General features: G+C 46.7%; 1 protein-coding gene across 1 annotated transcript in view; it reads right to left on the reverse strand.

The window, feature by feature from the left end:
- Nucleotides 1–27332, reverse strand: part of LOC124789771 (F-actin-uncapping protein LRRC16A) — a 524837-nt gene that overhangs the window by 290334 nt on the left and 207171 nt on the right. Inside the window, 2 exon segments of the mRNA XM_047257233.1 lie at nt 20143–20273; nt 20784–20843. Coding sequence (XP_047113189.1) covers nt 20143–20273; nt 20784–20843 — 191 coding nt within the window.

The following is a 27332-nucleotide window of genomic DNA, read 5'->3' on the forward strand; positions in this document are numbered from 1 at the left end:
GTTTCAAATAAATAATGCCTCAGCAGAAAAAATTAATAAAAGCCAAATTTCTTTAGCAAATCGACAAAAATAACTTCATTGTCCAGCAAAGCGATTAATGCTTTACTGACAGGAAGGTGGAAATAACATCTGAAACTAATAACATTTTAGCCCCCCGTAATTTTGTGAATGTTTTTTAACTCACTTGATAGCTCCCAGCCACAGAAATCCGTTTTGTTTTCATTCGACGTGAGAGCAGTAAAGGAAGTGTAAACAGCAAAATCACTACACGTAGTCCGCCCCTGGTAGCTGAGTAGTTAGCGCGACGAAATGTCCTACCTAATAGCCCGGGTTCAATTCCCGGCTAGGTCGGAGATTTTTCTCCGCTCAGGGACTGGGTGTTGTGTTGTCCTTATCATCTTCATTTCATTCCCATCGACATGCAAGTTGCCGAAGTGGCATCAATTCGAAAGACTTGCACCAGGCGAATGGTCTACCAGACGGCAGGCCCTAGCCACACAACATTTCCATTACTACAGGTATACATGGGTCACGTGGAGACTACCCACCTCCCCACTACAATCAAGACTGCTTTGCGCATCTGCCCCGGGATCTACGATATTTCCGAGCCCCTTCCCTCTCCAAGCGTTTGAGACAGGACACTGAAAATTTAAAAAAATTGTCTTTTCAGAAAATGTTCATTTTGTAGCACACATCTTTCCCAACAGTCTGCTACATAAAACATATATATTCGAGAAAATGAAAGACATGTTATCTGGTCTTAAGTGTGCCTAAGCGGCAGTGACATGCCTCTTAATACAGCATTTTTCTAATGCACGTCACTGTATTTGCTCTGTGGCACTCAAACGTGTATATTTTGTAATGGATGCCATCAAATTATATTCACGAAAGTGGAAATTAAAATGTCCCGTGGTGCCTCTCCTGCTCCCAGTTGGCTTGTTTGACATACTGCTTATTACCTAAAAACTTGCTGTTTTGTGCGACATAAAATTAAATACAGGATACATAAAACCGTTTTCTTCTCTCTGATCTTGCTGCAGCTTTACATGGCTTGCTTTCCTTTCTGCTGCTGTTGTTGTTGTTGTTGTTGTTGTGGTCTTCAGTCCTGAGACTGGTTTGATGTAGCTCTCCATGCTACTCTATCCTGTGCAAACTACTTCATCTCCCAGTACCCACTGCAACCTACATCCTTCTGAATCTGTTTAGTGTATTCATCTCTTGGTCTCCCTCTATGATTTTTACCCTCCATACTGCCCTCCAGTACTAAATTGGTGATCCCTTGATCCCTCAAAACATGTCCTACCAACCTATCCCTTCTTCTACTCAAGTTGTGCCACAAACTCCTCTTCTCCCCAAATCTATTCAATACCTCCTCATTAGTTATGTGATCTACCCATCTAATCTTCAGCGTTCTTCTGTAGCACCACATTTCGAATGCTTCTACTCTCTTCCTGTCCAAACTATTTATTGTCCACGTTTCACTTCCATACATGGCTACACCCCATACAAATACGTTCAGAAACGACTTCCTGACACTTAAATCTATACTCAATGTTAACAAATTTCTCTTCTTCAGAAACTCTACTTTAAGTGTCTCATTTCCTAATCTAATTCCCTCAGCATCAGCCGCCTTAATTCGACTACATTCCATTATCCTCGTTTTGTTTTTGTTGATGTTCATCTTATACCCTCCTTTCATGACACTGTCCATTCCGTTCAACTGCTCTTCCAAGTCTTTTGCTGTCTCTGACAGAATTACAATGTCATCGGCGAACCTCAAAGTTTTTATTTCTTCTTCATGGATTTTAAGACCTACTCCGAATATTTCTTTTGTTTCCTTCACTGCTTGCTCAATATACAGATTGAATAACATCGGGGAGAGACCACAACCCTGTCTCACTCCCTTCCCAACCACTGCTTCCCTTTCATGCCCCTCAACTCTTATAACTGCCATCAGGTTTCTGTACAAATTGTAAATAGCCTTTCGCTCCCTGTATTTTACCCTTCCACCTTTAGAATTTGAAAGAGAGTATTCCAGTCAACATTGTCAAAAGCTTTCTCTAAGTCTACAAATGCTAGAAATGTAGGTTTGCCTTTCCTTAATCTAGTTCTAAGATAAGTCGCAGGATCAGTATGGCCTCACGTGTTCCGGTATTTCTACGGAATTCAAACTGATCTTCCCCGAGGTCGGCTTCTACCAGTTTTTCCATTCGTCTGTTAAGAATTCGTGTTAGTATTTTGCAGCTGTGACTTATTAAACTGATAGTTCGGTAATTTTTACATCTGTCAACACATGCTTTCTTTGGGATTGGAATTATTATATTCTTCTTGATGTCTGAGGGTATTTCGCCTGTCTCATACATCTTGCTCACCAGATGGTAGAGCTTTATCAGGACTGGCTCTCCCAAGGCCGTCCGTAGTTCCAATGGAATGTTGTCTACTCCGGGGGCCTTGTTTCGACTCAAGTCTTTCAGTGCTCTGTCAAACTCTTCACGCAGTATCATATCTCCCATTTCATCTTCATCTACATCCTCTTCCGTTTCCATAATATTGTCCTCAAGTACATCGCCCTAGTATAGACCCTCTATATACTCCTCCCACCTTTCTGCTTTCCCTTCTTTGCTTAGAACTGGGTTTCCATCTGAGCTCTTGATATTCATACAAGTGGTTCTCTTTTCTCCAAAGGTCTCTTTAATTTTCCTGCAGGCAGTATCTATCTTACCCATATTGAGATAAGCCTCTACATCTTTACATTTGTCCTCTAGCCTTTCTACTAAAGAATCTATTACCCTATCAAAGTTTGTCAAACGTTTTGCTATATGAAAAACCAAAATGTCGTTGTCTAATACTGAAAAGTTGTTAATATAAATAGTATTCAAGACTGGTGTGATTTTTCGATTTGATTACGTCTATTCTGTCACTGTCTGCTTGATGAAGCGAAACAGGCCTGTCTAATATTGCAGAAATTGTTAACACACACCAAATAAACGAGACTTATTTTGTCACAAATGGTCATTTTTATAGCTCGGCAGAACATAATTCACGAAGCACCCTCACGAAATGCCTATTAGGCCTACTAAAAGCCAAAAGCTTTATGTCAGGTAAAAATTTCACACTTCATTCATACGTTCCAGTTTCTCAAGCATGAGATCGAAAAGTAGTAGTAGGAAATTTTCTTACAAATTTGGAATCGTCATATTCTTCCATAATTTGTGTCATGTCCCCGTTTCTTCTCCTTCCTCATTTCAACAAAATCTTGTCATCACTAATTCTGTACTATTCCTGTCAGCATCAAGACTCATTCTCTGGTTAACGTCACTAATCCTGCCACAATCACCGGTTTAGTTATCCCGCGTTTATTCTTCGCTTAGGCGTAATTACATGTACGTACAACGCGTTTTCCATGCTACTCCCAAAACTGCCAGTCGGGGACTGTACAACGGGCTCTTACTAGTGCCGTGATCTGGCCAAAACTTTTGACAAAATTTCATTTTCTTGGATACACCAAGTAATCTTTCTTATCTGTTATTCCTGTTAGTCGTTTATTTCCACTCTGGTAGTCAATCTATGGAATTTGCAAGTAATTATGACAAAGCTGATCATTCACAAACCCCGTCAACCACATAACAAACAGTAATTGGCATTCACCCGTCGGCTTTATCCCACTCAGCTCGTATAGCCCCGTCCCCTTTTGTCTGCAGGAAAGTTTATTTCTAGATGCGATTGGAATTACTCTGGCAGAGACATCATGTACACTACACACGCATTCAATAATCAATTTATGATTCATTCAGAAAGAATGTGTTCAAAAACATTAAAAAACCAACACAGGGATTCGTTTCAAAATCATATGAATAATCGATGGACCAACGCGTGCTAGATGCTAGGCTTCGTGAGATAAGGTCCCCCCCCCCCCCCCTCCCCTCCCCTCAAGAATATGAATTTCGCGCCCCTCCACAGCTCTGAAATTGCCGCCCAGGCCAGATACCATGTTTCGCATACTGCACATGTATGCATCTGGCAGCTTGGGCGCGCCAGTAAATTTTTTTTGAGTAGCATTTGGCTGTTTTATGCTACTACTGTTTATACAGCTAACAGCCACACTTCTATAGTCAGAAGCGGAAGAAGGTACTACACATATGTGACTCAACTGCGCATGAGTCCGCTAACAACTGTTCGAACGAATCTAATGTAAACAGTTGTGACGTCAAGCTCATCGGAGGCAATTTGTTGTTATGAAGCACTGCATAGTCTTTCTAAAGCCTTTGACACATTTTGCTGTTGGCAAACGCTTGTATGACCACTGTGTTTTGTTGTTGTGTGTGGCACATTTCCTTCGCAACTGAAGTTTTATTTTCGTTTTTTTGTCTCGTTCATGTTTTATTGTTGCAGTGTTATTCAGCAGTAGAGGGATACAGTAATATCCTTTGTTAGAGTGTCGGTTCTTACAAGTCAAAATTACAAAAATTTAACTCAATACTAAAACAAAGAAAAATTACCGGATTTCTCAAACATTCCCGGTTTTCTCCTGGATCAAAAAATTACAGGTTTTTTGATCTCCTGGGTCGTATACACCCTGTTATCATTTAGAGATACAGACATGCAAGTGGATAATGAATATAGCAACCACAGAAGAAAAAAATTGAAATGATCCTGATTTACGGCGAATGTAGGCGATGTGTTGAGGCTGCTGTTGCCTTGTATGCTGAGCGTTTTCCAGAGGAGGCTCACTCTCTTTCGTTCTTCTACAAGTTTGTGAATCCGTTTACATCTGATGGCAGCATACACATCGGCAAAAGGAAATGAAGCAAACAGGAGACGCTAATGAGACAGCAGAGCACCACGACCCATAAACATGCGCCCTGCAATTACACCACGATTCTGGTATGTCTGTCAAAATACTGCATCATCATAAGTACCATACATAGAATGTGTCACTGAATCATGAAGTTCATGGTGCCAGTTTCCATAACCGGGTAATGTTTTGCGAATGGGAATATCAATAAACGCAAACAACCCCCACATTCTTTGCCAAGGTACTATTTTCCTATGAGTCTACATTCACAAACCAGGGTAGCGTTAGCCTGCACAACATGCATTACTGGCGTATAGGTAATCACCTCTGGTTATGGCAAGTTGGCCATCAATGTCTTGGGTTGGTTAACGTATGGTGTGGCATCGTGGGTAACAAAGGCATTGGCCAGTATTTTATCGACCATTTCTGTAACAGGAACTACATGTGCTAGTGCAGGATGTTGCCCTGGGTGTCATTTCAGCACGACGGTTGCCCAGCGCATTAAGCAATTATTATAGACCGTGTTTACACTGCTTGTTGGGTCGACACAGGCTGCCCTTTTAATTGGCCCACTAGGTCGTTCGATTTCTTTCTGTGGCGATATTTAGAAGATAATATGTACGAGCAAGTTCCAACAGCGCATGAAGACATACCAGACCGCATCAGAGACGCCTAGACTGACATTCCCACGGACAAGCCGCTGTCCTATGTACGGTCATTTGACAAGTGGATCACCAAGAGTATTCAAGTTGACAGTACTATGTTTGAACACTTCCTCTAATGCGAAAAGTAGGGTAGCGTTCGCCTCTAGCCATGACACAGTGGTGCGTCGATTACTCCCTGTTCAGTATATTGGAGAAATACAACATCATGAATGAGGTTGCTAATTTGAAGTTACTAAATACTTGCCTGTACTACCCTCGCCGCACGGAGATAGGGTTCCACGTGCCATTGAATATTTGAGGGGCACTGAGTAGCATGTAGTAAATAACGATTGTGTACCCATTTCTATTCCTCCGATTACGGTGCCATCTGTGGCAAAAGAAAGAAAATGCTTCAGACAAAACATATGTAGATTCTACAATGAAAAATTGGGGTTCCCACTTAAGATTTCAAAGTTGCCCCTTGCCACCTAGGTACAGGACGTGGCGGAGGGTCGGGTATGGTATCACTGGATGTCCTCCTCCGAGGCGAACAAACTAGAATTATAACTTTTTTAATCCAATGTGTAGTTTAAGATATTTCAATGTCTTCAGTTAAAGTGAACACCCTGTGTATTCCAATTTAAATTTACTATTCACTTTCAATTTCACCCAAATTTATGTTCTTAATATTATGTAGGCATTATTGTGTTTAGTAAATGAGACTAATTCCAGAACTTTCTCATGAATCTTGCCACAAAGACCAGATTCTCTCTTTTCGACCTATCAAGATGAAAGTTTTCCTCTTGTACTAATGTGGCCCATCTGTCCTTGATTACAGCAGATAATTTATCTTAGACCTTGCAGAAGGATTCCTTTAACTCTCATGTGCACACTACATGTTTTCACTAAATACGTAACCACTACCTTTGTGTAGTGCACGCCTGATCTGTTTGTTTGGACGGAGAGGGGGTGTTGCTCTAAAATTCTCCACTGCTGTAAGTGCACCGCACATGTGTAGTTACATCAACCACCAGTTGGTACCAGTGTGGGCCGGCCACTAGAGGACGCCTGTAGCTGATGCACCCACAGCAAGGTCTCCACCGCACTGTCTACCGGCGACTCGCGCATATGTACGCGCTGAGCAGCGTTGACTCAACTCGCACTATGTTCTGTTTCATTATATATGACCAGCTTCCATGTGACCAGTGTCAATGGCGGTAAGCCTAAACTCACATATGTTTAAGAATTCATTACCGATGCTGCAGCACCTGTGTCAACCTGTAGCCGGAGCACTTGGGGAAAAACTCGATAAACAACTTGAGAGAAGTCACAAACATTGGACTCGCACAGTTTAGGTCCACGTCCGTATCTTGAGCCGCGTATGACATACAGAAACGATTTTATCTCCTTCTGGCAAGCATTACAAGTAGTCCAGCACTCAGGGCTTGCCAAACGGGCGTGCTGGACAAAACAGAAAGGACAAGTTGGAAACAGAATGCTGATGCTGGCACAAAGATTGTGCTATCTGCAAAACTTCTTCCAATGGGGGCTTTTCACAGAGTAAAGTCCTCTGATGCATTTCCTTGTTTGGTTGCTTGTTTTAAAGCCGGGAAAAGGGACCAAACTAATAAAACAATGCCACAAGTGTGAGAATAAAACGGACGAAACATATAACACAAAACGGAAAACGGAAAGAAAGAAAATGCCAAAAGAACGAAGGGAAGGCAACGGACACTAAAAGGAACAAAAGAGGACAAGGAAACAACAGAGAGACGCTAGAAACAGAAGAGAGTAAAAAAAGAAAGCAGATTACAGTGGCTGTCCAGTCACGAGAATAAAAAGGGAAGGCCAGCCACTCTGCAACACATTATAACCTCCACCCTAAAAGCACTAGGATGGAGGACTCAGTGGGACAAAGGACATGCGCTAAAACCTACATAGAAGTATAAAACCCACTCTCAAAGATAAAATGTCAAACTAAAGCTGCTGTGGAGGCATTGTCGCCCAACACCAAAGGCAGGGTGCTGGGAAAGTTAAAAGTCTGCCGCAGAGCGGACAAAAGTGGGCAGTCGAGCAAGAGGAGGACGACTGTCATTTGGGAACCACAGCAACACCGAGGTGGGTCCTCCCGACAGAGTAGGTAACCATACGTTAGCCACGTATGGACAATGGGGAGCCGGCGGAGGACAACTGATTCCCTGCGTGAGGCCTGCATGGTAGACATCCACACATTCATAATCTCCTTAATGACACGCAGTTTGTTATGCGTGCTGTTATGCCATTCCATCTCCCAAAGCCGGAAAAACCATGCGGTGTAAGACAGAACACAAGTCAGCTTCGGAGATGCTATCTCCAGAAGCGGTTTCCGCGTTGCCTGTTTGGCCAGCCTGTCGGGAAGTTCGTTGCCGGGGATTCTGATGTGGCCTGGGGTCCACACAAACACCACAGAACGGCGGGACTGTTCCAGGGCATAGATGGAACCCTGAATGGACACTACCAGAGGGTGGCGAGGGTATCACTGGTCGATAGCATGTACGATGCTCAATGAGTCAGTACATAGGAGAAATGACTCGCCAGGGCATGAGCGGATGTACTCAACAGCACGAGATACGGCTGCCAGCTCTGCAGCGAAAATACTGCGGCCAACTGGCAAAAAGTGCTGCTCAATATGTCCTCCATGAACATATGCGAAGCCTATGTGACCATCAGCCATTGAGCGGTCGGTGTAAACCACTTCAGAGCCCCGGAACACATCAAGAATCGAGAGGAAGGGTTTTTTTTTTTTTTTTTTTTTTTTTTTTTTTTTGTGGGGTTTAAAGGCGCTCAACTACTGAGGTCATTAGCGCCCAGTCACAGTTATTAGAGCACATGGAATCTAGTAAAACTCAAGGCGAGGGGGGGACACCAGAAAGGCTTGACAAAGATGCAGATAAAATAAGTAAAAAGTTAGATGTCTGCGGACAAGCCAGTCAAAGTTATAAAACGCAGAACACGAGCAGCTGCTCGAGCGTCATCAGCTAAAATATCCGGTAAAGTAGATGGCAGGGACAGGACAACACGAGATTGACTAAAGCGGGGACACGACAATAAAACATGGCGCACTGTTAATGCCTGACCCCAAGGGCACTGCGGGGCTGGGTCACCGGAGAGCAGGTAGCGGTGGCTAAACCGGCAATGCCCAATCTGCAGCCTAGTCAGAAGGACCTCCTCTCGCCGAGATGGTCGGGAGGAGGTTGTTCAAGCAGTTGGCAGCGGTTTTACTGCCCAGAGCTTGTTTCCTTGGAGGGATGACCAAGCATCCCACCACAACGACACAAGCCTCTTACAAACATCCCCACGAACGTCAGATGACGGGACACTATGGGCGGCTGGCCGAGGCAGGAGGACTGCAGCCTTGGCTGCAGCATCCGCAGCCTCATTCCCAGGCACTCCTACATGTCCGGGAACCCACAGAAAGCTGACAGGAGAACCATTATCAGCGAAAGAATGGAGGGACTGCTGTATCCATTGAACCAAGGGATGGACCAGATAGGGAGCTCCAAGGCTCTGAAGAGCACTGAGTGAGTCAGAGCAGAGTACATACGATGAATGGCGGTGGTGGCGGGCATACTGAACAGCCTGATGGAGAGCAAAAAGCTCGGCTGTAAAGCTGGAACATTGGTCGAAGAGCCGGTATTTAAAGGTGGCGGCCCCGACGACAAAGGCACAGCCGACACCATCGTCAGTTTTGGAGCCATCGGTGTAAATAAAGGCGTGACCGGCAAGTCGAGCACGAAGTTCGACAAACCGTGAGCAATACACTGCAGCCGGAGTACCCTCCTTCGGGAGTGAGCTGAGGTCGAGATAAATATGAACCGGAGCCTGGAGCCAAGGTGGTGTTGGGCTCTCACCCTCTCTGAAGGTGGTAGGGAGGGCAAAATCCAATTGTCGAAGCAGGCGACGGAAGCGGACTCCGGGGGGCAGCAGGGCAGACACATACAACCCGTACTGACGGTCGAGAGAATCGGCGAAGAAGGACTGGTAAGAGGGGTGGTCAGGCATAGACAACAGCCGGCAGGCATACCGACACAGCAGTAAGTCGCGCCGGTAGGTCAATGGTAATTCGGCAGCTTCAGCATAAAGACTCTCGACAGGACTAGTGTAGAAGGCTCCGGTCGCAAGACGTAACCCCCGATGGTGGATGGAGTTGAGATGGCGTAAGAGGGATGGCCGAGCAGATGAGTAGACGAAGCTCCCATAATCCAGCTTCGATCAGACTATGGACCGATACAAGCGAAGCAGGACAGTGCAATCCGCTCCCCAAGATGAACCACTAAGAACTCTGAGGACATTAAGGGAACGTGTACAATGGGCCGCCAAATAAGAGACATGCGGAGACCAACACAGTTTCCTGTCCAACGTGAGCCCTAGAAACTTAGTTGTTTCCGCAAATGGGAGAACAACGGGACCGAGATGTAAGGATGGCGGAAGGAATGCTTTATATCGCCAAAAGTTGATACAAACTGTCTTCTCTTCAGAGAACCGGAAGCCATTTGCCACGCTCCATGAGTATAGGCTGTCTAGACAACGCTGAAGGCAGCGCTCCAGGAGGCATGTTCTCTGGGCACTGCAGTAGATCACGAAGTCATCGACAAAGAGAGAGCCTGAGACATTAGGTGGAATGCAATCCATAATTGGATTGATCGTGATGGCAAAAAGGGCTACGCTCAAGACGGAGCCCTGAGGCACTCTGTTCTCCTGGAGGAAGACGTCAGACAATACGGAACCCACACGTACCCTAAACTTTCGATCCGTTAAAAAGGAATCAATAAAAAGGGGCAGGTGACCACGTAGGCCTCACCTGTGCATAGTGCGGAGGATACCTCCTCTCCAACAGGTATCATAAGCATTCTCCAAATCGAAGAACACGGCTACCGTTTGGCGCCTTCGCAAAAAGTTGTTCATGATGAATGTCGACAAGGTCACAAGGTGGTCAACAGCGGAGCAGCGGCGCCGAAAGCCGCATTGGACATTGGTAAGTAGCCGTCGAGATTCAAGAATCCAAACTAACCGAGCATGAACCATGCACTCCATCACCTTACAGACACAGCTTGTGAGAGAAATGGGGCGGTAACTAGAAGGAAGGTGTCTATCCTTCCCGGGTTTGGGTATAGGAACAACGACGGCGTCACGCCAACGCATGGGGACCTGACCTTCGGTCCAGACGCGACTGTAGGTATGAAGAAGGAAGCTTTTGCCCGCCGGAGAAAGGTGTGCCAGCATCTGAACGTGAATGGCATCTGGACCCGGAGCAGAGGACCGGGACAGTGCAAGCGCACGTTCGAGTTCCCACATAGTAAAGGGGGCATTATAAGTTTCCAGATTCAGCGAGTGGAAGGAAGGTCGCCGAGCCTCTTCTGCCTCTTTCCTGGGAAGGAAGACAGGGTGGTAATGGGCGGAGCTTGAAACCGCCACGAAAAACCGGCCGAAGGCGTTGGAGACAGCCACAGGATCAACGAGGACCTCATTACCTGAGGTCAGGCCAGGTACCGAGGAGTGGGCCTTAATGCCCAACAGCCGGCGCAGGCCACCCCAAACGACAGAAGAGGGAGTAAAACCGTTAAAGTAGCTGGTGAAAGAGGCCCAACAAGCTTTTTTGCTGTCTTTGATGACTCTACGGCATTGCGCTCGGAGTCGTTTGTATCCAATACAATTTGCCAACGTAGGATGGCGGCGAAAGGTGCGTAAAGCATGTCGTCGAGCACAGATAGCGTCTCTACAAGCCTCGTTCCACCAGGGGACGGAAACGCGACGTGAAGAAGAGGTAGTACGAGGAATGGAATGTTCGGCAGCATTGATGATAACAGCCGTGAGGTATTCGACCTGACTGTCACAACTGAGAAAATCGTGATCCGGAAAGGTCGCCAGGGAGGAGTAAAGTCCCCAGTCAGCTTTCGGTATGTTCCAGCTCGAAGGACGTGGGGATGGGGTGTGGTGCAGGAGACGAACGACACAGGGGAAGTGGTCGCTCGAATAGGTGTCAGAAAGGACATACCACTCAAACCGACAGGCAAGAGTGGTAGAACAGATCGAGAGGTCCAAGTGGGAGTAGGTATGAGTAGAGTCCGAGAGGAAAGTCGGGGCGCCAGTATTGAGGCAGACGAGATTGAGATGGTTGAAGACATCCGCCAAGAGTGAGCCTCTTTGACAGGATGCAGGAGAGCCCCAAAGGGGATGATGGGCATTGAAGTCACCAAACAATAAAAACGGCGGGGGAAGCTGAAGAATCAGGTGCATGAAGTCAGCCCGACTAACAGCGGATGACGATGGAGTGTAGATGGTACAAACTGAAAAAGTAAAAGCAGAAAGAGTAATACGGACAGCTATTGCTTGGAGTAGGGTGGTCAATGGGATGGGATGGTAATAGACATCGTCCCGAACGAGCAACATGACCCCACCATGAGCTGGGATACCGTCCACAGGGGTGAGGTCATACCGCTCCAAGGTATAGTGGGTAAAGGCAATACGGTCAGTCGGGCGCAACTTGGTTTCCTGGAGACCAAGGACGAGCGGACAGTGCAGGCGGAGGAGCAGTTGTAATTCCTCCCGATTTGATCGAATACCTCTTATGTTCCAATGTAACAAGGCCATCGCTAGTCAAAAATAAGGGGGGACGAGATGGGGGAGAGCTGGTCACCTCGACGGCCGCGGAGGGCCAGGTGTCAAGGGAACAACGCTACAACCGGCGGGAGGTGGATCCTGTTCCATCGAGTCGTCGCCAGCTGCGGCCGCTGTCCCTGGTCGTGTAGGAGGGGCAGCATCATTTGCCGACAAGAGGCCAGCTGAGTGCCTGGCAGCAGAGCATCCCGGCGAAACTGAGGACAGCTGGGAGCAGCGACTCACGGATGGAGCGTCAGACGAAACGCGCCGGCGTGGAGAGGGGGATAGAGGCTTCTTCTTGGAAGCCTTCTTGGAAGTCCGAGGAGGCACACGGATGGTGGGCTGGACCCGAAGAAGGTCCTCACGCGCAGGGTCCGTTTTGGAACGCCGGACCTCGGAAGCTGGGGTCCGGAACGTTTCCCCGATGGACGCCTGAGAAGAGGATCGCTTCTCAGGCGGCGGGGGGGGTGGGGGGTGGGCGGGGGTGGCCCCTGGGGCAGAGGGGGCGGGGGCCACGAGGGAGGAGGATTTGGAAGGGAGGGATGTGGGAAGCGGAGGCAGAGACCCCGGATGGGGGGAGGAGGCGGAGGGGGGACAGGATAGGGGTGAGGATACCGCGGAAGGAGGGGACACAACTGAGGCAAACGACGTGGTCAACGGCACAGGATGGAGGCGGTCATACTTCTTCCTGGCCTCAAAATAAGAGAGACGATCCAAAGTTTTGAGTTCTTGTATCTTATTCTCCTTCTGATATGCGGGGCAGTCTGAGAATCTAGGCGAGTGGATGCCAGGACAATTAACGCACCGAGGTGGTGGGGTGCATGTATGTTCCTCACGAAGAGGACGTCCACAATCGCCACAAAGGGGCTCAGCCTCACACCGTGACGACATGTGCCCAAAGCGCAAACACCGAAAACAGCGCATAGGAGGTGGGACATAAGGTCGCATGTCGCACCGGTAGCACATCACCTTTACCTTCTCCGGGAGAACGTCCCCCTCAAAGGCGAGGATAAAGGCCCTGGTGTCGATGCGACGGTCTTTGGGGCCGCGCTGGACTCGCCAGACGAAATGCACGCCTCAGCGCTCCAGGTTGGCCCTGAGCTCCTCATCAGATTGCAGCAGGAGGTCCCGATGAAAAATAACCCCCTGCGTCCTGTTTAGTGCCAGATGCAGGACAATGGACACTGGGATGTCCCCTAGGCGGTCACACGCCTGGAGCGCCGCCGACTGTGTGGCGGAGGTGGTCTTTAGAAGAACGGACCCCGAACGCATCTTACTGAGAGCCTCGATTTCCCCAAAGATGTCCTCAATGTGCTGAACAAAGAACATGGGCTTGGAGGTGGCGAACGTCCCCCCATCGGTTCAAGAACAGACCAAATAGCGGGGGAAGTACTTCGCCCCAAGCCGGCGGGCCTGTTCCTCCTCCCAGGGAGTGGCCAAGGAGGAAAGGGCAGGAGAACCAGAACCAGAGATAGTACCTTTCCTTTTGAAAGACTCGGCCGCAGAGCGACCTGATACGTGTTGACGTTTCATCTGCGAAACGTCCGCCCTGATACCACCCACTCCGACCAGGGGCTCTCCCCACGGGCGCCACCCAGCCTCAGCAAGGGCCACCTGGCAGGATGACCGTTGCCAGGAGTCCTGATGCCCCAAGGAGACGGGCATCTACTCCTTGGCCGACGTGGGGAGGGTGCTGCTCAGGTATCGGCAGTACGATCCCTGTGTTGTCAGGGGGCTACAACCTAGAGGGTACATGACGACCCCACCACAACGGGCTGGCTACCGTGCTGGATTTCTGGTGCCATGGAAAGTCCATCATGATCGTAGGTGCAGATGGGGACGCACTAAGGGCGTAACCTGTACAACCCATCAGGCATTTAGGCCCAATTTGATGAATAGTGGGTATGGTTACAACGCCGGTACAATGCTGAGTGCCAAGGTCTTAGTGCACTGAGGACCAGTGGTACACCACGTAAGGTGTCCTTCCCCAAAAGGCTCGTACTTCTGTAGAATTTTGAAAAATGGAGGTCAAACCCCAAGGGGGACCATCACATGGAAGGCTGAAATGGTTGAAACTCCTTTTAGTCGCCTCTTACGACAGGCAGGAATACCTCGGGCCTATTCTTACCCCGGACCCGCAGGGGGATCGAGAGGAAGTGACAGCGGAGATGGGCGGGGTTAACGGAGTCCTTAGGGCCATGCAAAACATGTCAAGACGAACCTGCGGCCAAGGCGTACACCATGGAGGCATAGGTGAACGGACTGCAAGTAGAGGTGGTAAAGAGAAGGACTCCAGCTCGGAGAGAAGGGACCGTACGAGAACAGCAATCGTCAGCCCCAATCTGGGCTGCCGATGCGGGAGATGGACTGCCGCAGGTGGGAAAAAGGAGACAGTAATTTGGATGCTCGGGGGAACTATGAATGTGTGCTGCGTAACTGGCGAGCAGTTGCGCACTTCTGATCTGCAGTGGAGGGACACCAGCCTTCAGCAGTACACTGGTAACCGGACTCGTCCTAAAAGCTCCTGTCGCTAATCGAACCCCACAGTGGTGCACAGAGTCGAGTAAATGCAATGCTGAAGGCGCTGCCGAACCATAAACCACACTCCCAGAGTCAATTCGGGATTGGACAAGGGCTCTGTAGAGCTGCAGCAGCGTACAGCGATCTGCACCCCAATTGGTGTTGCTCAGGTAACGGAGGGCATTGAGGTGCTGCCAGCACATCTGCTTAAGCTGACGAAGATGATGGGGCCAAGTCAATCGAGCATCGAAAACCAGTCCTAGAAATTGATATGTCTCCAATACAGTGAGTGGATCATCGTCATTAAGGTAAAGTGCAGTTCCAGATGAACGGTACGACACCGACAGAAGTGCATGACACATGAATTTGCAGATGAAAACTGTAAGCCGCAGGCTACAGCCCATGACTGCGCCTTGTGGATGGCTCCTTGGAGCCGCCACTCAGCAACAACAGTACTGGAGCAGCAGTACGAAATGCAGAAGTCGTCTGCATACATAGAAGGTGAGACGGAGGGCCCGACAGCTGCTGCTAGACCGTTAATGACTACTAAAAAATAGAGAGAAACTCAATACAGAGCTCTGCGGGACTCCAGTCTCCTGGATATGGATGGAATCGCCAACTTGGAAACATAAAGTACGAAGGGACAGGAAGTTTTGGATAAAATCGAAAGTGGTCCCCAGAGATCCCACTCATACAATGTGGCAAGGATATGATGCCGCCAAGTCGTGTCGTATGCTTTACGTAAGTCAAAAAAGACGGCAATTAGGTGTTCCCATCTGGACACGGCTGTTTGGATGGCAGAATCGATGGACAGAAGATTATCAGTGGTAGAGAGACCCTGGCGGAAGCCGCCCTTGACACGGAGCCAGCAAGCCAAGTGACTCCAGGACCCAACCCAACCGCCGACATTCCGTACGTTCCAGCAGCTTACAAAGAATGTTGGTGAGGCTGATGGGCCGATAGCTATCCACATCAAGCGGGTTTTTACCGGGTTTGAGCACCGGAATGTTGGTGCTCTCCCGCCACTGCGATGGAAAGACGCCATCGCACCACAGCCGGTTGAAGATGACGAGTTGTCGCTTGTAGTCAAATGAGAGATGTTTAATCATCTGGCTGTGGATGTTATCAGGCCCAGGAGCTGTGTTGGGGCAATGTTCAAGGGCGCTGAGGAGCTCCCACTCTGCAAATGGGGCTTTATACAATTCACTGCAGCATGTAGTGAATGAGAAGAAATTCCCTTCCAGCCACCGTTCGACTGTGTGAAAGGCTGGTGGTTAATTCTTCGATGCAGAGGCGCGAGCAAAGCGTTCGACAAATGCGTTTGCATCTGTAGGTAACTCGCCATTTATGGTAACACCAGGGACAGCAGTTGGGGCCTGGTACCCGAAAAGATATTTGATCTTTGCCAGACTTCAGAAGGTGACATGTGGCACCCAATGTTGGAGACGTATCTCTCTCAACACTCCTTCTTCCGTTGTTTGATAAGGTAGCAAACACGGGCACCGAGCCATTTAAAAGCTATGAGGTGCTCCAAGGAAGGGTGCTGCTTATGCCGCTGTAGAGCTCGCCGATGCTTCTTAATTGATTCAGTGACTTTCGGTGACCACCAAGGGACTGCCTTACGCCTCAGGCACCCTAAAGAGCGGGGGATCGCATTTTCTGCCACAGAAACAAGTCTGCTAGTCACCTGCTCAACCATCACATCAATGTTACCGCGTGGGAGAGATTCAGCGGTGACAGCAGAGGTGAAAGTTCCCAAGTCTGCCTTGTTCGAAGCCCACCTGGGCAGGCGTCTGTGTGCCTGACACTTGGGCAGAGACAGGAAGATGGAGAAGTGGTCACTACCGCACAGGTCGTCATGTACTCTCCAGTGGATAGATGAGAGAATTCCTGGGCTGCAAATTGATAAATCAATGGCCGAGTAGTTTCGACATCTTTCGCTTGGCCAGTAAGCATGGTACCACCCAACAAGGGGTTATGGGCATTATAATGTCCCAGAAGTAGGAAAGGTCTAGGGAGTTGATCAATCAGTGCAGCTAATACATTCAAGGGTACTGCACCATCTGGAGGAGGATACACACTGCAGACAGTTATTTCCTCTGTCGTCCTCATTCTGACAGCCACAGCTTCAAGAGGGGTTTGAAGGGGCACATGTTCACTAAATACCGAATTCAGGACATAAACGCATACTCCACCTGACACTCGATTATACTCGCTACGGTTCCTGTAATCTCCCTTATAGCTTTGGAGGGCAGTGGTCTGCATTGCTGGGAACCAGATTTCCTGGAGGGCAATGCAGATATCAGGTGTGAAGCTTAACAGTTGCCCTAGCTCGGCCAGGCAGTGCAAAAAACTGCCGCAATTCTGCTGGAGGATGACATCTTGAGACCGGGTAGGCATGGAACATTTAATATGGCAGTTTACGCCTGAGAGTCACCTGCTGCCATCGATTTATTGCCTGAGCAGCCTATTTCCATTGTATCTGAGGCTCTGGCGAGATCTAGGTCCTCAGCAGACGCCAAAATGTCCACCCCATCCTCAGCTGCAGAGCTTGTAGTTAGCGCTGGTGTGGGTGCCACCGCAATTTCCTTGGTCTTAGTGGTTATCTTTTTGGATTTCTCTCGCTGCTCCTTGGGTTTTCCTGGCTGGGAGGACTTCACTGGCTCAGTCTCTGGGACTGAGAATGAGTGTGAAGTCGTACGACCAGCTGCTTTTGGGCTCTTCAGCCACTGATGGGTGTCGTCTTTCCCACTAGAAGAAACCTGTGAAGGGAGTGACCCAAGGGACCCCTTCCTAGTGAGAGAAGCCGAAGGAGACTTACACTTCTCTGGCTTCGGACATATGTCCCCGATGGTTCGGGAGGGGGGGGGGGGGGTGTTGCTCCTGAATTAGGTGGTGCAGGAGCAATGGGGAGGGAAATGCGCCCCCACCATCAAGGGGGCAAGTGTAGTCTTCCGGCTCTGAGAGGTGCCCTGGGTTGGCGGAGCTAATGGTGCCATAACTGTTGTAGTGGTGGCGTAAGACTATGTCATACGCACAGGATGCAGGCGTTAAATTTTTCTCTTAGCGTCATTGTAGTTCAGTGTGTCAAGTGTCTTGTACTCCACGATTTTCCTTTCTTTCTGGAGAATCCTGCAGTCAGGCAAGCAAGGAGAATGGTGCTCTCCACAGTTGACACAGATGGGAGGTGGGGCACATGGTGTATTGGAATGTGATGGGCGTCCGCAATCTCGGCATGTGATGCTAGAAGTACAGCGGGAAGACACAGGGCCAAACTTCCAGCATGAGATGGACACCTCGCCGCTCTAAATTGGCGCGGACTGCAAAAGAAGGTCTCTGTGAAATATGATACCCTGGACCATATTTAAGTGCTTATGGGGCATGATGGTTACAGAAACAGCCCCCAGCTTGTCACAAGCGAGTAACTCCCGTGACTGGGCAGAGGATGCTGTTTTGATCAAGACTGACGGAGATCTCATTTTGGACAAGTCCTCCACCTCCCCGAACTTGTCCTCTAAGTGCTCAACAAAAAACAGGCTTCATCGTCATGAAAGATTCCCCATCAGCTCTCGAACATACAAGGTACTGGGGCGAATAAGATCTGCTGCCATCTTTAGCCTGACGTTCCTCCCATGGTGTGGCCAGGGAGGGGACCGATTTAGGGTCATGCTTCTGTGCGTTGAATTGAGCCCTCGAACGCTTAGAGACTGCTGGTGTTTCACCACCAGCAAGAGATGATGGACTACGCTTCATTGCGTGTTATCTGCCCTGATGCCACCCACTCCGAACAGGGGCCCTCCCTACGGGTGCCACCCAGCCGCAGCAAAGGCCACCTGGCAGTATGGCCATTGCCACGAGTCCCGATGCCCCAGGGGGAAGGGCATCTACCCCTTGGCATACGTGGTGAGTAAACGGCACAGGCATCAACAGAGCAATCCCCATGTGGTCTGGGGGCTCCAATCGACAGCGTACATGGCAGCCCCACCACAACGTACTGGCTACCGTGCTGGATATCAAGTGCAAATAAGGCCACGGTCATCGTCAACAAAGAAATCGACACTGCGTAGTGCATGGTGGAAAACGCACGAAGGATGGTGTCGGGAAAATTTTGAAGAATGGAGGTCAAACCCTACAGAGGACCATCACATAAAGGGCAAAACATGTGAAACTCCTTGTAATTGCCTCCTACAACAGGCAGGAATACCTCGGGCCTATTCTAACCCCCGGACCTGCAGGGGGGCACTTCCTTGTCTGCAGCTAAACAGAAAATTGCATAGCGCATTGTAGATTTTGCATAAGAGTCATTATGGGCATCAGTAACAAACAGACACAGTTAAGGCTGTGAAGTTCGACTGCGCAGGCCTGTATGACTGGTTTGGTTTCTTGTAGCATCTGTAGAATGCAACTCATGCCGCTACAACGTGTTTGTCTGCGATGGTAGACTGACAATACACCGCACATGTAACTAAAGGTAAGAGCTGACAGTTCTTGTAAAGGGCTAGTTGACACAGTAACTGATACACCTTAGGTGGAATCCATGAGAGGAATAAGTCTTTGCACAAATTCGTCTGCCACACAAAAGGCAACAAATGCTGTCCGAGTCTTTCTTCGTAAGCTTCGCAAGTCTCACGGAGGAAAAGTGGATGGATAGACTGGAGGAACGGTATTCTGTCTGATAGTGGAAGCTGCCGAAGAGGTCAATGCCAAAGTAAGTTGTTCAGTCTTTAACGACTAAACCTGATGAAACAGCACTGAAACACCGCACACGAGGAAACAGTTCAAAACTTGGCGCCAATCGTGTAGTAACTAAGTAATATACAAAATCGGTCCAAGTAACAAAAATATGGCTTTATTCATAAACCTCAGAACTGTAACACAAATAAGCCTCTCGTGACTCCACATGTTTCAAGACAAAAGAACGATACAGAAGGTGCAATATAAGTGATACACAGAACAACTGACAGAGACAGTACCAACTGAACAAACATACTGGGAGGGAGTCAGCGCTGGTCCGCCAGTCTATAGGTGTGAGTCGCTGATATAGGTGGCAGTACACACGTGCAGTGACACGACACTTGGCGTACGCACACCGACACACACTAGTAGCAGGATACAGCATCCACCCTACACGATAGGTCCAGAAATATGCGTCTGAGACCACTGTCGAATCACACAAGTCTCAGGTGTATGCCATCTTCTCAGCTCCAAACCAATGTCTCAATGAATTTGGGTACACTGCTCCGAATAATGAGTCAGTTTGCATCCCAATCTAAAGCTACAAAGGATGTCCTCACAACACAGGAGTGCACGCAGAATAAAAATGGTGTCATTAATGCAGCACTGTAGGTAACGCTACTGAACACTTAAAATAATAATAATAATAATAATAATAATAATAATAATAATAATAATAATCTGCTGTGTGATTCACTGAGCAGTACTACACTACTCAGAATAAGTATGTGACACACACACACACACACACACACACACACACACACACACACACACACACACACACAGTGTAAATTATACATTACTCACTGTAAAGGAACTGTAGGAAATATATTTCTGATGGCTGTTGTCAACGCTTTTATCATAGAGTCAACATCATGGCTGACTGAATCATCAGCAGTCAAAAAGGAGTACTGCTTATCACCAACAGTGAGGCACAACTGCAAAAATAATCACAGTGTTACTAAGTCAAGATTCACTGTCTGCTATATGGAAATTTCATAATGCTGTAAGGAGGGGAAGAACATCAGAAGTATTGTCGTATGATACACACAAGCAATTTTGTCCAACAAACAAACGAAATTTTTATGGTCATGAAGTAACCACAATTACACAACAAGGTTATAGTTTACATTACAAATCTGTTTCACACTTTTTCATACAAAATTCATTCCCAGACTAAAGCCTCAACTGGTAAACTGACTGTATTGGATGCATTGTACCACTATATGTTTGCAATCACCTGGAAATCAAATTTGAAGTCAAAAAATTGCGTAATTTACTATTCAGTCACCACAAGAACAGTGTTCAACAGAGTATCATATAATACAATTCAACATTTATTACAAACAGAATGATGCAATATAATAAGTTATAGGAACTGAAAAGAGAAACAATATTTACACTGTTATTTTAAACTGCAGAATACATAAATAAAACCAAGTACATACCTGATTTGATTTCTTGCTTTCAACAGCTTGTATTTCTAGGTAATGGAAGTGTGATTCAATCTGTTAAAAAGAAAAGCAATGAATTAAAACTTGTTAAGTACATGGGATAGAGATTTTTTAACTCCCTCCTTGCGTTTATGCCTTTCTTTTTAGTTGCACATAACACACTATCAGTGGAAAAAGAGAAGATGGGACAGTGAAGTGGAAAGGGAAAAGGAAAATAAATTAGCTTATCATTATTTTAAACAACAGGTTATTATTTTATAGTTTATTTTGAGTATGGCACGAACAGTAGGTGAGAACTGATTACTGCACTTGTATTCAGTAAACATGAACAATGGTAATAAATGTGGATGCAATACACGCAGAATTTGACATGTGCTACGAATGTCTGCAATTAAAGAGTTCTTTAGAGTCAGAGTCTATTTTCTCTGTCTCTGTCCTTGTCCTCACATATCTTTAACTATTTGAATATCACGATTACGGAAAGACCTGCTGATACAATTGCTTTATTCCACAACCAGTTTTGGTCCACAGACCACCATCAGGTCGTTGTTGTTGCTGCTGCTGCGGTCATCATTCCAAAGACTGGTTTGATGCAGCTCTCTAAGCTACTATATGCTGTGCATGTCTCTTCATCTCCGAGTAACTACGGCAACCTACATGCTTCTGAATCTGCTTACTGCATTCTACGATTTTTATCTCCCCCTCCCCCCCCCCTTCCACATACTTCCCCCCAGCACTAAATTGGTGATCCCTCAATGCCTCAGAATACGTACAACAAATCGATCCCTTCCTCCAGTCAGATGGTGCCACAAGTTAAGTGATTTACCACCTAATCTTCAGCATTCTTCTGTAGTACCACATTTCAAAAGCACCTATTCTTTGCTTTTCTAAATTGTTTATCATCCATGTTTCACTTCCGTATATGGCTACACTCCAGACAAGTACTTCCACAAAAGTCTTCTTAAAACTTAAATCTATAATTGATGTTAACAAATTCATCTTTTTGAGAAATGCTTTTCTTGCCATTGCCGTTCTACATTTTACATTCTCTCTACTTCAGGCATCATCAGTTATTTTGCTGCCCAAATAAAAAAGCTCATCTACTACTTTAAGTATCTCGTTTCCTAATCTAACTCCCTCAGCATCAACAAATTCATTTCGACAACATTCCATTATCCTTGTTTTGCTTTTGTTGATGTGCATCTTATATCCTCCTTTCAAGACATTGTTCATTCTGTTCAACTGCTCTTCCAAGCCCTTTGCTGACTCTGACATAATTCCAACATCATTTGCAAACCTCAATAGCTTTTATTTATTCTCTCCGGGCTCTAATTCCTATTATAAATTTTTCTTTTGTTTCCTTTACTGCTTTCTCAATGTACATATTGAATAACTTAGGGGATAGGCTACAACTCTGTCTCACTCCCTTCTCAACCACTGCTTCTCTTTCATGCTTCTCGAGCCTTATGACAGCCATCTGATTCCTACACAAGCTGTAAATAGCCTTTCACTCCGTGTATTTTATCCCTGCTACCCTCAAAATTTCAAAGAGAGTATTCCAATCAACATTGTCAAAAGCTTTCTCAGATGCTAGAAATGTTATAAAGGTAGACTTGCCTTTCCTTAACCTATCTCCTACAATAAGTCGTAGAATCAGTATTGCCTCTCATGTTCCTCCATTTTTCTGGAATCCAAACCGATCTTCCGCTAGGTCGGCTTCTACCAGTTTTTCTATTCCCCCGTCAGGACATGCTTTCTTTGGAATTAGAATTATTATATTCTTTTTGAAATTCGACGGTATTTCACTTGTTTCATATATTCTGTTCATCATCAGATGATGAAAAAGTTTTGTCATGGCTGCCTGTCCCAAGGCTATCAGTAGTTCTAACGAAATGTCACGTACTTCTGGGACCTTGTTTTGACTTAGTTCTTTCAGTGCTCTGTCAAATTCTTCTTGCATTATCACATGTCTTACAGTTTAAAATCTGGTTCCAAAATCTGTGTCTTACCATCATATAACCATTCTGAAATCTTCTGGAGTGTCCAGGTCTCTTCCACTTATACAGCCTTCTTTCTCTGCTCTTACACAAAGTGTTAGCGATGATTAAATTATGCTCTGTGCAGAATTCTACAAGACAGCTTCCTCTTTCGCTCCTTCACCCCCCCCCCCCCCCCCCCAGTCTTCCTTTTCCTACTATCGAATTTCAGTCCCCCATCACTATTAAATTTTGTCACCTTAAATATCTGAATAATTTATTTTATCTCCTCATACATTTCTCTCATCTCCTCATACATTTCTCTCATCTCCTCATACATTTCTCTCATCTCCTCATACATTTCTCTCATCTCCTCATACATTTCTCTCATCTCCTCATACATTTCTCTCGTCTCCTCATACATTTCTCTCGTCTCCTCATACATTTCTCTTATCTCCTCGCCATCTGCAGAGCTAGTTGGCATATAAACTTTTACTACTGTTGTTGGTGTGGACTTTGTATCTATTTTGGCTACAATAATGTGTTCACTATGCTGTTCATAGTAGCTTACCCACACTCCTATTTTCGTATTCATTATTGACCCTACACCTGCATTACACCTATTTGATTTTGCATTTGTAATCCTACTCTCATCTACCCAGAAGTTGTGTTCCTCCTACCACCGAACTATGCAATTCCCACTATATCTAACCATAACCTATCCATTTCCTTTTTCAGTTGTATAATCTATCTGCACGATTAAGGGATCAGACATTGCACACCGCAATCCGTAGAACATGAGTTTCGTTTTTCCTAGTAACGAAATTCTCCTGAGCAGTCCCCACCTGGAGATCCGAATAGGGGACTATTTTACCCCTGGAATATTTTATCCATGAGGATGATATCATCATTTAATTATAAACTACAGCTTTCAACCGATCGTAGTATCAGCACAGAAAGGCCGTTTTGGTTGATGTTAGAAGGCTACATCAGTCAACTACAGAAAAGTTTGCTGTCCCTCTTCAGGAACCGCCTGTGTGTCTGGCCTCACAACAGATACCCCTCCATTGTGTTTGCATGTACAGTGCTGCTATCTGCATTGCTGAGGCAAGCAAGCCGCCTCACCAATGTCAACGTCCATGTTCGTAAAAGTATTTATATCATCATCCAAGATGTTACAAAATCATTGGCGTCAGATAAAATAAAATCCATGAACTCCTGACTTTGGTCACACAGTATTATACATTACATCAGAAATAAACTGTTCAGAAAGTGAATTTATGCTGTATCAGCAGCCAGTATAAGTGCTAGCAACAGGCGTTAGTAACATACAAATAGGAATGTATACCATATCAAAGGAAAATTCAACTGGGAAACCCAACAAATTCTATGACACTCTGCAAGCACTTCGCTACCTAAGTAGCTGCTTCCTCCGTGTAGTGCACACCTTACCTATGCAGAGGAAGCTTACAATTTACCACTCAATAATGTGGGTCCAGAAATCAGCAGCTAAGACAGTCACAGAATTGACGAAGCCTCTGGTTGCAACACTCCACTCGTCTCTAAACCAAATGACCCCAACCAGTTCTGGGTACAAAGCTGGAAGTTGTAAGTTCCTCTTGCACCCCATAACTGAGGCCAGCAGTCTTCACCAATTCCTCCAACTGTCGATATGAACTGAGGATGGCCTCAAAGAACCTGAATGACAGGCAGCACTGGTTTTGACACGAGCCACAACTTTAAGATGACTACATCTTGCATCCTCGCTAACTACAGGCAGGGCTGCCTCCGCAACTCAAATCAGCGACATCCCACGCAAAATACATTAATAACGCACTCCTATAACAACATCTGACGAAGTATCTAATGATAACATTTTTACAGTGGCTGGAAATCAGAACATAGAACGGGAAGTAAAATCATGCGCTCTTCAGAAAAACAGAGTGCAAAGGTTCGAGAGAAACTAGATGGAGGTATATCACTGGCAACATATACCGCCAGTTAAATGAGTCCTCCTTCCACAAGGAAGGTGAGGCCTGGCAGTTAAAGACCCAAGAGGTTTCCAGCTAAGTTCTCGTCAATTTCATGCCAGAGTCTTCCAATACATAGGCAGCTACTGATGGTTGAGTGTCTAAGGGTCTTTCTAGCTTTAGCTGTTGATTTTGTTGGACAGTTATATTTACTTTGCAAACCACTGTGAAATGGGTGGCACCCTTACACCACATGACAGGGTTCCTTCCCTTTCCATTCACATATGGATCTCTGAAAGAATGGCAACTTAAATGCCTCTGTGTGAGTTGTAATTTGTCTAACCTTGTCCTCGTGGTCTGTATGGGAGTGATGCGTAGGTGTAGGCTGGTTTAAAGATTACTGGCAACAAACTACGAGATCATTAGTCCCTCCTACTTGGAACATGCAAGTCAACAAAACTACAGACCGAAGAAGGGACGGTGTGTCAAACCCAAAGAAAGAAAACCCCCAAGGTCTATCAAAGGTCAACAAAGCCTAGTGAACGCAACAAGGAAGAAGGAAAGGGGGAAAGGAAGAAAGGGGGGCGGGATACCGTGCCAATGGAGCAGCCAGAGGCCCTCAAGACAGAAACTGTGTTGGGGGATATGCCCCCACCACTTATGAGAGGCACCACACCCAATCAAATAGTACACAGTAAAGACTTGGACAGTGTGAGAGAAGCACAAAAAATCAGAGGAAGAGCACCAAGTCATACAGAACACATGAGAAAGGAAAGAACAGCAGAAGAATGGGTAGGGTGAGGACTGTGGCAGATCACCAAGCCTCTTAGAGAGGCTGATAGTAACCTGCTTCACTGATAAGCCATAAAACCAGGTCTGCCACTAATGTATCGTCTGATTACAGCAGGGGCAGTGAGTCAGGGAGATAATCCTCAATGGAGGAGATGACCATGAGTCAGCCAAGTGTGGCTGATGTGGAGCCAGCAAAGGACGATTGAGACCTTGAGATACATTAACATGGAGGACTTCCACCAACGTGTGGTCTATTTTATCACCCACCGTTTATTCAGCAAAGTCAGAGCATGACATTCCATACTCCAGATCCTTACAACAACTTGATGGCACTATACTGATTGTCTTAAGGTCTGGTGCTGAAATACCGCTCTCAAGAGGTGGCTTGCCAGTAGCTAATTTGGCCAGCCTGTCAGCGAGTACATTCCAACTCAAGGAGTCGCTACTAATGAGGAAGGGCTCACCGGTGCAGGAACAGATATGCTCAGGAGCCTCAGAGATAGCTACCAACTTTCCAGTGAAGAGACGGGAGCCTTCCGGCAAGGAGCAGAGTTCATTACATCAGACATCAATGCAAGTAAAGCCAGCGTGTCCAGCAACCACCAAGCCATCAGTATAAATTACTTCTGAATCCAAAAATGTGCGGAGAATGGAAAAGAGAGCAGAGTCCTCCGGCCTCGTTGATAGGTCACGACAGACCTGTCGACAGGTGATGCACCATACAGTTGTATGTGAACAGGCCCAGGAAAGAGGTGGAAGACGGGAGAGCTGGAGTAAAAAATGGGACTGGATGCGAACGGCAATTGTTAACTCAGACCTGAGCTGCCATTATAGGAATCAGATCAGCTGGAAAGAAGAGATGGAAGTTTGAATGCATAATGCGTAAGTGACTCAACAGTGCTTTGAGCAGAACCTGCAATGGTGGAAGCCCTGCCTCTGCTAGGAGCCTGACCACGAGGTTAGTCCGAAAAGTGCTAGTTGCCAGGTCTGCCCCACAACAGTGTATCAGGTCCAGCTCCTGTAACAAAGAAGGTGACGCTGAGCTGTATGCAAGACTCTCGTAATCTAGATGGGGCTGGACCAATACTTTGCACATCCGCAAGAAAATACATCTGTCCACACCCCAAATGGTACTGCTGAGGCACCAAAGAGCATTGAGATGTGACCAACAAGTCTCCTTTAGTTGACGAAGATGGGGGACCCGTATCAACTGGACATCAAAGACCAGGCCTAAAAACGATGAGAGTCCACCACATTGAGAGGCTGGCCACCAAGGTACAGACCCACATGGGGTTGCACTGTACGGCGCCAACAGAAATGTGTAACGCAGGTCTTGGCAACTGGAAGCCGTGAGCAAGAGCCAATGACTGCATGCACTCTATGTCTTGCTCCCTGCACACTGCATTCAGCAATACCCACAGTGGACAAACAAAAATAAATGCGAAAGTCATCAACATACAAAGAGCGGGGGGGAAAACCCAAAACACGAAGAGAGAGACTCAAAAACAGAACCCGATGGAACCTCATTCTCCTGCAGATGAGGGTGTTATGGGAAGTACCAACCTGTACCTGAAAAATGTGACACGAAAGAAAATTCTGGATAAAAACCGAGAGTGGGCCACGGAGGCCTCACTCATTTAAGGTGGCAAAGGATGTGGTGGCGCAATGTAGCATCGTAAGCTACATGCAGACCGAGAAGGCTTCAACAATGTGTTGACACTGGGAAAAATTCATTCAGATAGCAGACTTTAGGAGGATCAGGAGATTAGTGTTTAATGTCCTGTGGCCAAAGAGGTCATTAGAGA

Source organism: Schistocerca piceifrons, chromosome 3 (assembly GCF_021461385.2).
Source record: "Schistocerca piceifrons isolate TAMUIC-IGC-003096 chromosome 3, iqSchPice1.1, whole genome shotgun sequence".
NCBI classification, from domain to species: Eukaryota; Metazoa; Arthropoda; class Insecta; order Orthoptera; family Acrididae; genus Schistocerca; species Schistocerca piceifrons.